The sequence below is a fragment of the Ranitomeya imitator genome, chromosome 6 (genome assembly GCF_032444005.1).
Source record: "Ranitomeya imitator isolate aRanImi1 chromosome 6, aRanImi1.pri, whole genome shotgun sequence".
Lineage (NCBI taxonomy): Eukaryota > Metazoa > Chordata > Amphibia > Anura > Dendrobatidae > Ranitomeya > Ranitomeya imitator.
The window spans coordinates 21,145,524-21,158,654 of record NC_091287.1 but is presented as its reverse complement, the minus strand read 5'-3'; the positions used below and the strand labels follow the sequence as shown (position 1 = coordinate 21,158,654).

At 43.3% G+C, this 13,131-nt stretch overlaps 1 protein-coding gene across 1 annotated transcript in view; it reads right to left on the bottom strand.

Annotated features, from left to right (window-relative positions):
* AGMO (alkylglycerol monooxygenase) overlaps positions 1–13,131 on the bottom strand; it is a 250,034-nt gene that overhangs the window by 124,359 nt on the left and 112,544 nt on the right. Inside the window, exon 7 of the mRNA XM_069729308.1 lies at positions 5,446–5,512. Within this exon, the coding sequence (XP_069585409.1) occupies positions 5,446–5,512 (67 nt within the window). The remainder of the gene's footprint in view (positions 1–5,445; positions 5,513–13,131) is intronic.

The window sequence follows — 13,131 nt, the reverse complement described above, 5'->3', positions numbered from 1 at the left end:
GAGTCACCATTATCTGTAGTAGATGCGGGGCATGGTGTCACCATTATCTGTAGTAGACGGTGGGCATGGAGTCACCATTATCTGTAGTAGATGCCGGGCATGGTGTCACCATTATCTGTAGTAGATGTTGGGCATGGAGTCACCATTATCTGTAGTAGATGCCGGGCATGGAGTCACCATTATCTGTAGTAGATGGTGGGCATGGAGTCACCATTATCTGTGGTAGATGCCGGGCATGGAGTCACCATTATCTGTAGTAGACGGTGGGCATGGTGTCACCATTATCTGTAGTAGATGGTGGACATGGAGTCACCATTATCTGTAGTAGACGGTGGACATGGAGTCACCATTAACTGTAGTAGACGGTGGGCATGGTGTCACCATTATCTGTAGTAGACGGTGGGCATGGAGTCACCATTATCTGTAGTAGATGCCGGGCATGGAGTCACCATTATCTGTAGTAGATGCCGGGCATGGAGTGACCATTATCTGTAGTAGATGCCGGGCATGGAGTCACCATTATCTGTAGTAGACGGTGGGCATGGAGTCACCATTAACTGTAGTAGATGGTGGGCATGGAGTCACCATTATCTGTAGTAGATGCCGGGCATGGAGTCACCATTATCTGTAGTAGATGCCGGGCATGGTGTCACCATTATCTGTAGTAGATGGTGGGTATGGAGTCACCATTATCTGTAGTAGATGCTGGGCATGGAGTCACCATTATCTATAGTAGATGGTGGGTATGGAGTCACCATTATCTGTAGTAGATGGTGGGTATGGAGTCACCATTATCTGTAGTAGACGGTGGGCATGGTGTCACCATTATCTGTAGTAGATGGTGGGTATGGAGTCACCATTATCTGTAGTAGATGCTGGGCATGGAGTCACCATTATCTGTAGTAGATGGTGGGCATGGTGTCACCATTATCTGTAGTAGATGCTGGGCATGGTGTCACCATTATCTGTAGTAGATGTGGGGCATGGAGTCACCATTATCTGTAGTAGATGCGGGGCATGGAGTCACCATTATCTGTAGTAGATGGTGGGCATGGAGTCACCATTATCTGTAGTAGACGGTGGGCATGGTGTCACCATTATCTGTAGTAGATGGTGGGCATGGAGTCACCATTATCTGTAGTAGACGGTGGGCATGGAGTCACCATTATCTGTAGTAGACGGTGGGCATGGTGTCACCATTATCTGTAGTAGACGGTGGGCATGGTGTCACCATTATCTGTAGTAGATGGTGGGTATGGAGTCACCATTATCTGTAGTAGACGGTGGGCATGGTGTCACCATTATCTGTAGTAGATGTGGGGCATGGAGTCACCATTATCTGTAGTAGATGCTGGGCATGGTGTCACCATTATCTGTAGTAGATGGTGGGCATGGAGTCACCATTATCTGTAGTAGATGGTGGGTATGGAGTCACCATTATCTGTAGTAGATGGTGGGCATGGAGTCACCATTATCTGTAGTAGACGGTGGGCATGGTGTCACCATTATCTGTAGTAGATGCGGGGCATGGAGTCACCATTATCTGTAGTAGACGGTGGGCATGGAGTCACCATTATCTGTAGTAAATGGTGGGCATGGAGTCACCATTATCTGTAGTAGACGGTGGGCATGGTGTCACCATTATCTGTAGTAGATGGTGGGCATGGAGTCACCATTATCTGTAGTAGACGGTGGGCATGGTGTCACCATTATCTGTAGTATACGGTGGGCATGGAGTCACCATTATCTGTAGTAGACGGTGGGCATGGAGTCACCATTATCTGTAGTAGACGGTGGGTATGGTGTCACCATTATCTGTAGTAGATGGTGGGCATGGAGTCACCATTATCTGTAGTAGACGGTGGGCATGGTGTCACCATTATCTGTAGTATACGGTGGGCATGGAGTCACCATTATCTGTAGTAGACGGTGGGCATGGAGTCACCATTATCTGTAGTAGACGGTGGGTATGGTGTCACCATTATCTGTAGTAGACGGTGGGCATGGAGTCACCATTATCTGTAGTAGACGGTGGGCATGGTGTCACCATTATCTGTAGTAGACGGTGGGCATGGAGTCACCATTATCTGTAGTAGATGGTGGGCATGGAGTCACCATTATCTGTAGTAGACGGTGGGCATGGAGTCACCATTATCTGTAGTAGACGGTGGGCATGGTGTCACCATTATCTGTAGTAGACGGTGGGCATGGTGTCACCATTATCTGTAGTAGATGGTGGGTATGGAGTCACCATTATCTGTAGTAGACGGTGGGCATGGAGTCACCATTATCTGTAGTAAATGGTGGGCATGGTGTCACCATTATCTGTAGTAGATGGCGGGCATGGAGTCACCATTATCTGTAGTAGACGGTGGGCATGGTGTCACCATTATCTGTAGTAGATGGTGGGCATGGAGTCACCATTATCTGTAGTAGATGGTGGGCATGGAGTCACCATTATCTGTAGTAGATGATGGGCATGGTGTCACCATTATCTGTAGTAGACGGTGGGCATGGTGTCACCATTATCTGTAGTAGATGCCGGGCATGGAGTCACCATTATCTGTAGTAGACGGTGGGCATGGTGTCACCATTATCTGTAGTAGACGGTGGGCATGGTGTCACCATTATCTGTAGTAGATGGTGGGCATGGTGTCACCATTATCTGTAGTAGATGGTGGGCATGGAGTCACCATTATCTGTAGTAGATGATGGGCATGGTGTCACCATTATCTGTAGTAGACGGTGGGCATGGTGTCACCATTATCTGTAGTAGATGGTGGGCATGGAGTCACCATTATCTGTAGTAGATGTTGGGCATGGTGTCACCATTATCTGTAGTAGATGGTGGGCATGGTGTCACCATTATCTGTAGTAGATGTGGGGCATGGAGTCACCATTATCTGTAGTAGATGGTGGGCATGGTGTCACCATTATCTGTAGTAGATGGTGGGTATGGAGTCACCATTATCTGTAGTAGATGGTGGGCATGGAGTCACCATTATCTGTAGTAGACGGTGGGCATGGTGTCACCATTATCTGTAGTAGATGCGGGGCATGGAGTCACCATTATCTGTAGTAGACGGTGGGCATGGAGTCACCATTATCTGTAGTAAATGGTGGGCATGGAGTCACCATTATCTGTAGTAGACGGTGGGCATGGTGTCACCATTATCTGTAGTAGATGGTGGGCATGGAGTCACCATTATCTGTAGTAGACGGTGGGCATGGTGTCACCATTATCTGTAGTATACGGTGGGCATGGAGTCACCATTATCTGTAGTAGACGGTGGGCATGGAGTCACCATTATCTGTAGTAGACGGTGGGTATGGTGTCACCATTATCTGTAGTAGATGGTGGGCATGGAGTCACCATTATCTGTAGTAGACGGTGGGCATGGTGTCACCATTATCTGTAGTATACGGTGGGCATGGAGTCACCATTATCTGTAGTAGACGGTGGGCATGGAGTCACCATTATCTGTAGTAGACGGTGGGTATGGTGTCACCATTATCTGTAGTAGATGGTGGGCATGGAGTCACCATTATCTGTAGTAGACGGTGGGCATGGAGTCACCATTATCTGTAGTAGACGGTGGGCATGGAGTCACCATTATCTGTAGTAGATGTTGGGCATGGTGTCACCATTATCTGTAGTAGAAGGTGGGCATGGTTTCACCATTATCTGTAGTAGATGGCGGGCATGGAGTCACCATTATCTGTAGTAGACGGTGGGCATGGTGTCACCATTATCTGTAGTAGATGCGGGGCATGGAGTCACCATTATCTGTAGTAGATGGTGGGCATGGAGTCACCATTATCTGTAGTAGACGGTGGGCATGGAGTCACCATTATCTGTAGTAGACGGTGGGCATGGTGTCACCATTATCTGTAGTAGATGGCGGGCATGGTGTCACCATTATCTGTAGTAGATGGCGGGCATGGAGTCACCATTATCTGTAGTAGACGGTGGGCATGGTGTCACCATTATCTGTAGTAGATGCGGGGCATGGAGTCACCATTATCTGTAGTAGACAGTGGGCATGGAGTCACCATTATCTGTAGTAGATGGTGGGCATGGTGTCACCATTATCTGTAGTAGATGGCGGGCATGGTGTCACCATTATCTGTAGTAGATGGCGGGCATGGTGTCACCATTATCTGTAGTAGATGGCGGGCATGGAGTCACCATTATCTGTAGTAGACGGTGGGCATGGTGTCACCATTATCTGTAGTAGATGCGGGGCATGGAGTCACCATTATCTGTAGTAGACGGTGGGCATGGTGTCACCATTATCTGTAGTAGACGGTGGGCATGGTGTCACCATTATCTGTAGTAGATGCCGGGCATGGAGTCACCATTATCTGTAGTAGACGGTGGACATGGTGTCACCATTATCTGTAGTAGATGGTGGGCATGGTGTCACCATTATCTGTAGTAGACGGTGGGCATGGTGTCACCATTATCTGTAGTAGACGGTGGGCATGGTGTCACCATTATCTGTAGTAGATGCGGGGCATGGAGTCACCATTATCTGTAGTAGACGGTGGGCATGGAGTCACCATTATCTGTAGTAGACGGTGGGCATGGAGTCACCATTATCTGTAGTAGACGGTGGGCATGGTGTCACCATTATCTGTAGTAGATGGCGGGCATGGTGTCACCATTATCTGTAGTAGATGGCGGGCATGGAGTCACCATTATCTGTAGTAGATGGTGGGCATGGAGTCACCATTATCTGTAGTAGACGGTGGGCATGGAGTCACCATTATCTGTAGTAGATGCCGGGCATGGAGTCACCATTATCTGTAGTAGATGGCGGGCATGGTGTCACCATTATCTGTAGTAGATGGTGGGCATGGTGTCACCATTATCTGTAGTAGACGGTGGGCATGGTGTCACCATTATCTGTAGTAGACGGTGGGCATGGTGTCACCATTATCTGTAGTAGACGGTGGGCATGGTGTCACCATTATCTGTAGTAGACGGTGGGCATGGAGTCACCATTATCTGTAGTAGACGGTGGGCATGGAGTCACCATTATCTGTAGTAGACGGTGGGCATGGTGTCACCATTATCTGTAGTAGATGGCGGGCATGGTGTCACCATTATCTGTAGTAGATGGCGGGCATGGAGTCACCATTATCTGTAGTAGATGGTGGGCATGGAGTCACCATTATCTGTAGTAGACGGTGGGCATGGTGTCACCATTATCTGTAGTAGACGGTGGGCATGGTGTCACCATTATCTTTAGTATCCTAATACCTACAAGCTGAGATCTCGGCTGAGATCTGTCAATGGAAGATAAAGTCTGATGTCTCCTAATATGAATTATGCTTTAATATTATGTACTTTTTTGGCCACAAGTAAAAAGGGGTCCAAATTTTGTCTCTACACCGGAGCCACCCGTCTCCTCTGCCACTAGAATAATGCAATGAACCTACCATGATGGACTCGGTGATGACTTGGAGTATTGAGGATCAGCTCCAGTGGACCCAGATTGTTTATGAACTGTAGGGAAAGACATATTATTATTGTATAATGTCATATATTGTAGAACTAGGATAAAGCGCCAACAGTTCAGGGCAGCACGGTGGCGCAGTGATTAGCACAGCAGCCTTGCAGCGCTGGAGTCCTGGGTTCTAATCACACCCTGGACAACATCTGCAAAGAGTTTGTATGTTCTCTCTGTGTTTGTGTGGGTTTCCTCCGGGTACTCCAGTTTCCTCCCACATTCCACAGACATACTGATAGGCATTCTAGATTGTGAGCCCCATCAGGACAGCGTAGATAATGTGTGCAAACTGTAAAGCCCTGCAGAATATGTTAGCGCTATATAAAAATAAAGATTATTATTATCAAAGAAACCACAAGTCATTCTCCTTGCTTTATTACCCTTAAAGGATGTGTCTTTAGATTGGAGCGATTTTTGTCTGACTGTATTCCGGAAGCCAAAACTTTTTCTTTCCCCGCTGTTGCTTTCTGACGTCATGATTTTGCATTTCAGGATTTAATGTTTATTTCATATTATTTTTTTAACTGTGCAACTATTGATTTTTGTGTTTTAAGTACTTTTTGTGCACTCAGTGGCCAATTCATTATTACATTTGTACCTGTTTTTGGTCTCTTCTTGAGTCTTTTTTTGCTTACATTAAATTCATCTTTCCATCTGCAATTTTTTAAGTCTATTTTCTTTGTGTACACCTGTTGCTTTTAGGCTTTTTGCTTTTTACTTTGCCACTTTCGTCGTGGTGTACGGTTTTTGATGTTTTCTCCTAAATCTTCATTTGGAACTTTATAAAAAGTGGCAACATTTGACACAAATATAGTTCTACAGTCGCACCCGACTTAATGTAAACTAGCTATTTTATTTTTCTTAGCAATTTTTAAGAAATTATGCAAAATGTGCCACTTTTTGCACTAAAAAGTCGCAAAAATGGTTAAATACAGACAAAATGTTTTAATATTTATTGTGTGCATCATTTTTATGAGTTTGGATAAAAAAAAAAAATTTCAACCACCACTACTACAAGATATAAAAAAAAGGGAAATGACTTAACAAAATCACACAAATGATGAGTCCGGGCTCATGATTTTAAATAATTTCTCTGGTGTTTTATTTCAAAAAATGTTATTTGTTTAATAAAAAATATGGCTAGCGCTTATTTTTTGAGAGTTCATTAAATATTAAGGGCCCGAATCATCATGTGCATTTTTTCTAGGTCACTTTTCTTTTTTGACTTGTGGATTTCGATTATTCTTTTTGCGGCAAATTCATCGAACTAAGATTCATACATTTTGTGCACAGTCCATAATTGTCATTTTTTTTCTCTTTTAAACTAATTTTCCAATTACCTAAACGTTGCACGTTGTGCAAAATGTCGCAAAATTCTGAATAAAAATATCAGGTGTTCATAAAAAAAACTAAATTGGGAACTAGAGCAGAGTTGAGCTAAATTTTGCAACTTTTTATAAAAAGTTCCATTTCATGAGTTTGTCTAATAAATCTAGAAAAACCATGTGAGGCGCTGGTGACGGATTAAAGACTATTGGACTAATGGCCTGAGGGGAGTCCATGGCCCTAAGGGATACGGTCGGTACGTGGATATTATTGTTGTATTGTAGTAGAGATTTTCTTGCTCCAAGGTGCACAAATCTCTCCAGGAAAGAATGTTTGGGGGCATGTGTGTCTTTTGCTCCTCTCTGCAGGGGGCACCCCTAACACACGACCATGCAGACAGGCTGGAGACTGGGCTTCTTGAACATTCTTCATCAAATGTTTAAGGGGGAGGATGCAAACACTTCTGCCCATCCAGGGGGTTGTTCCCAAGAGAGGGAGAACAGTAGCCCACATGTTTAGTGAGGGAGTTGGGGCAGTGATGTCAATGGGCGAGGATCTGTTGCTGAGGTCCTGGTGCCCATGTATGGATGGCCTATGGAGATTGGTGATCAGTTACCGATTGGAGATGGATACGTGTGCTATGGTCATGGGATCTGTTGTCTGGATTTGAGGAACTATCCTAAGGATTGTTGCTTCCGGCTGGAGCTGGATACACATGCTACGGTCATGTCTTGAGGAGCATGGACTGTGAGTACAGACTATACTAGCGGGAAATGCAAAAGCTGTAGGATAACCAAAAGTTGGGAAACAGTGGGTCTCGCCAGGTACAGCGGCAGTGGAACTACCGGCCCCAGGTTGGGATCTTGTAGACTGGGGAGCACTGCACTGTGCTCATCTACTTGGAACTTCTGTAAGAACATGGAATAAAAAATTGTTGCATTGTTTACCTGCCTACGTGATCTTTACAACCCACAACCTCAAATCTTCACAAGCCACATTGGTTTAAAAATCAAGAAAACGAACTAAAACACAACTTGAAAAAAAGGCGCAAATCGCGTGAAAAAGTTGTGGCAAATCAAAAAGTCAAACTTATTTTTCATCATTCTTGTGATCATTGAGGGTCCATTGATACAGCCCCCCAAAAAGCTAACATTCATCACCTATCCTGTGAGTAGAAATGCATTTTGTTGGACAATTCCCTTAAGACAATTAGTAGTCACCAGGATTAGTAATCATCCCCTGTCTTAGCATTACCAAAATATTGATAATGGTATAACTACAAATGGAAAATTGCGTGTGCAATGCGTGCACCCAACCGTAAGCAACAAAATTCACTCTTCTTTAAGGTTTTGAATAGAGAGGAGTCAATAACGTTTCAGCTCAAATTCTCCAGATTCGCCTTATCTTTCAACAAAAATTGAATTTGCAGCCAATAGATTTGTGACAAATTGAAAACACAGTAAAATTGGCCTCAAAATGTGTATGACACAGTTCGCTTATCTTTCTCTCTGCTGTGCTGTCACACACTATCAGTACAGTTTATTTAGTTTTATGGCTTTCTCTTCCTATCTCTATGGATGAGCTGTGAGCTGTGACGTCTTTTTACTATCCAGATTCACCATAAAATTGCTGCTGCATTCCCTGCCTGTGCTTTTATACAGGCTCTGATAGTAACTGCAGTAGCAAACTGTAGTTAGCTAAATGTCTTGATGTAAATCTCATATACGTGTTGAGATTAATGCAAAAGAGAAACTTTTACTCAATAGTACTTCTCCTATGTACAAAGATTTCATAGAATGTACAGATTGTAGCTACGCTTTAGAAACTCCGCTAAGTTCTCCGATCACTGTATTTATACAGATGGAGTCAGTGGACGCATTTGTGAAGCAAAATCACAGCAGGGGACAGAGGCAAGCAAAACCAACACAGGGGATTACCGCTTGTTTCCTTAGTCTCGCAAAACGCAAATCTTAAGATTCGATCCTTATTTATTCTGTTTTTCTACCTGATGAGGCCGTTTTCTACTTCATTGAGCGCATTACACAACCGTAGCCGCATGTCCACACTACACCGTACAAAGAAAATATTTGATGATTGGAGATAAAACAATCTCAGCAAGTTAGTCATGTTAGGATAATACGGCGCTCCGGAGGGGGGAGACGCTACAGAGCCGAGAGATGAGAAATACAAGCCACTTCTGCCTCAGCTACACCAGAATGTGCAAATACAATGGACAAAAGAGAAGAGTCCAAACGTAAAACTTCCTGCAAGAAATCTAAATTATTCAGCAATCTAGAGTTCTACATAGAATAATGTAAATAACGCATTACTATTTGTACAAGAAAATATCTCCTATAATATTGCTCTTATATAAGAATGTCCAATGGGAATGAAAAGTATTCAGACCCCGTTAAAATTTTCATTCTTTGTTTCATTGCAGACATTTGGTAAATTAAAAAAAATATAATTAATAAATTTGCTAAAATTATTACATTTCTGTTTTTTTGGTCAAGATGGGGTGCAGAGTGCACATTAATGAGGAAAAAATGAACTTTATTGGAATTACCAAATGACTGCCATGAAACAAATAGTGAAAAATGTAAAGGGGTCTGAATACTTTACGTACCCACTGAAACAACTATAATACTGCCCCTATGTATCTATATATATAATTGTCTAAGGGGTACTTCCGTCTTTCTGTCCTCAACTTCCGTAATGGAAATCCCGCGACGCTGATTGGTCTCGCCAGCTGCCTGTCATGGCTGCCGCGACCAATCAGCGATGGGCACAGTCCGATTAGTCCCTCCCTACTCCCCTGCAGTGCCCGGCGCCCGCATACTCCCCTCCAGTCACCGCTAACAAGGGGCGCGAATTGGCCCCTCCCTACTCCCCCCCTGTCAGTGCCCCCTGCGTGTGTCACTATTGACACATGACCCGCACATGGTGCACCAGGTTATAATGGGGAGGAAGCAGCGAGCACTCACAACGCGGGACATGGAAATACAACGGAGAGATCACAGCGGCCGCCATCATCTGACCTGTGCCCGGGGCTCCGCACACTACCGGGAGCAGCCACAATGTCCTCCGCCAGCAACGGCCTCTGTGCCAGACTACAGGAAGGGCGGATTATCACCCCACACGTGAACAGCTCTTCGGAGCCAGGCTATGTGCCGGCACTGTGGAGTCTTGCAGGGCGCCCCGTGTGAGCCACACTCCCGGCCGGGCCCTCGGCCTCTCCGTCATCTACACACGTGTCCTATTATTGTTATGCGCAGGCCGTGTGCTGCTCCTGCACTGCCGGAGATGGCGCTTCCACCACTCTCACCACCGCCTGTACATCTGCTCCTCTCATGGATGGACGGGCCGGGGACGGTCTCCAGAAAGCTGCCATATTACATGGGCTGTGTTACATACGTCTATGTGTTATATACTACGTGGGCTCTGCTATATACTGCGTGGGCTCTGCTATATACTGCGTGGGCTCTGCTATATACTACGTGGGCTCTGCTATATACTATGTAGGCTCTGCTATATACTACGTTGCTCTGCTATATACTACGTAGGCTCTGCTATATACTACGTGGGCAGTGCTATATACTACGTGGACTCTGCTATATACTATGTGGGCTCTGCTATATACTAGGTGGGCTTTACTATATACTACATGGGCTCTGCTATAAACTACATGGCCTGTGCTATATACTACGTGGCCTCTGCTATATACTACGTCGGCTCTGCTATATACTACGTGGGCTCTGCTATATACTACATGGGCTGTGCTATATACTACGTGGGCTGTGCTATATACTACATGGGCTGTGCTATATACTACGTGGGCTCTGCTATATACTACGTGGCCTGTGTTATATACTACGTAGGCTCTGCTATATACTGCGTGGGCTCTGCTATATACTATGTGGGCTCTGCTATATACTACGTGGCCTGTGCTATATACTACGTGGGCTGTGCTATATACTACGTGGGCGCTGCTATATACTACGTGGGCTCTACTATATACAATGTGGGCAGTGTTATATACTACTATACATATTCTAGAATACCCGATACGTTAGAATCGAGCCACCATCTAGTAAAAATATAGCTACTTTAATACTGCCCCCTATGTACAAGAATATAACTACTATAATACTGCCCCTATGTACAAGAATATAAGTACTACAATACTGATCCTATGTACAGGAATATAACTACTATAATACTGATCCTATGTACAAGAATATAAGTACTATAATACTGCCCCCTATGTACAAGAATATAACTACTATAATACTGCCCCTATGTACAAGAATATAACTACTATAATACTGCTCCTATGTACAAGAATATATCTACTATGATACTGCTCCTATGTACAAAAATAAAATTACTATAATACTGCTCCTATGTACAAGAATATAAGTACTATAATACTGCTCCTATGTACAAAAATATAACTACTATAATACTGCCCCCTATGTACAAGAATATAACTACTATAATACTGTCCCTATGTACAAGAATATAACTACTATAATACTGCTCCTATGTACAAGAATATATCTACTATGATACTGCTCCTATGTACAAAAATAAAATTACTATAATACTGCTCCTATGTACAAGAATATAAGTACTATAATACTGCTCGTATGTACAAGAATATAAGTACTATAATACTGCCCCCTATGTACAAGAATATAACTACTATAATACTGCTCCTATGTACAAAAATATAACTACTATAATACTGCCCCCTATGTACAAGAATATAACTACTATAATACTGCTCCTATGCATAAAAATATAACTACTATAATACTGCCCCTATGTACAAGAATATAACTACTATAATACTGTTCCTTTGAACAAGAATATAACTACTATAATACTGCTCCCTATATACAAGAATATAACTACTATAATACTGCCCCTATGTATAAGGATAAAACTGCTGCAATACTGCTCCCTATGTACAAGAATATAACTACTATAATACTGCCCCTATTTACAAGAATATAACTACTATAATACTGCCCCTATGTATAAGGATATAACTGCTATAATATTGCTCCCTATGTACAAGAATATAACTACTATAATACTGCTCCTATGTACAAGAATATAACTACTATAATACTGCCACTATGTACAAGAATATAACTACTATAATACTGTTCCTATGTACAAGAATATAACTACTATAATACTGCTCCTATGTACAAGAATATAACTACTATAATAATGCTCTTATGCACAAAAATAAAACCACTGACTAATATCTGCTACTTGTTGTTTTGTGTATGGGATCAGATGTTGGAGATGAAGGGCTGTGACTTTGAATTTCGCCTGTCTGCTTCTTTGTCACTCTGCAATTAAAACTATCATCTATTTTCTGAAAGCTGAGAGTCCATATACATTGGGCACTCTGACAGAAACTGACAACTATAATGCAGAAAATAAGTATATGATACACTGCCGATGTTGATAGTTTTCCCACCTACAAAGAATGGAGGGTCTGTAATTTTTATCGCTTTACCTGTAAGAGACAGAATCTAAAAAAAAATTCAAGAAAATCACATTGTATGATTTTTACATAATTTGCATTTTAATGCATGAAATAAGTATTTGATACAATATAAAAACAGAACTTAATATTTGGTACCGAAACCTTTGTTTGCAGTTACAGAGGTCGGACGTTTCCTTTGGTTTGCGCGCACCTCCTCCATACTGATCTGCTCCAGATCTTTCAGGTTTCGGGGCTCTCACTGGGCAACATTAAGTTTCATCTCCTTCCAAAGATTTTCTATTGGGTTCAGGTCACTCCAGGACCTAGAAATGCTTCTTATGGAGCCACTCTTTAGTTGCCCTGGCTGGGTGTTTCGGGTCATTATCATGCTGGAAGACCCAGCCATAATCCATCCAATGTTCTTACTGAGGGGAGGAGCTTGTTGGACAAAATCTTGGGAAACATGACCCCATCCATCATCCCTTCAATACGGTGCAGTCATCCTGTCCCCTTTGCAGAATAACACTCCCAAAGTATGATGTTTCCTCCACCATTCTTCACGGTTGGGATGGTGTTCTTGGGTTTTTACTCACCCTTCTTTTTCCTCCAAACACGGCGAGAGGAGTTGATACCAAAAAGTTCTATTTTGGTCTCGTCTGAACCACATGACCTTCTCCCATGCCTCCTCTGAATCATACAGATGGTCATTGGCGAACTTCAAATAGGCTTGGACATGTGCTGGGTGAGCAGGAGGACCTTGTGCAGGATTTTAATCCATGACGG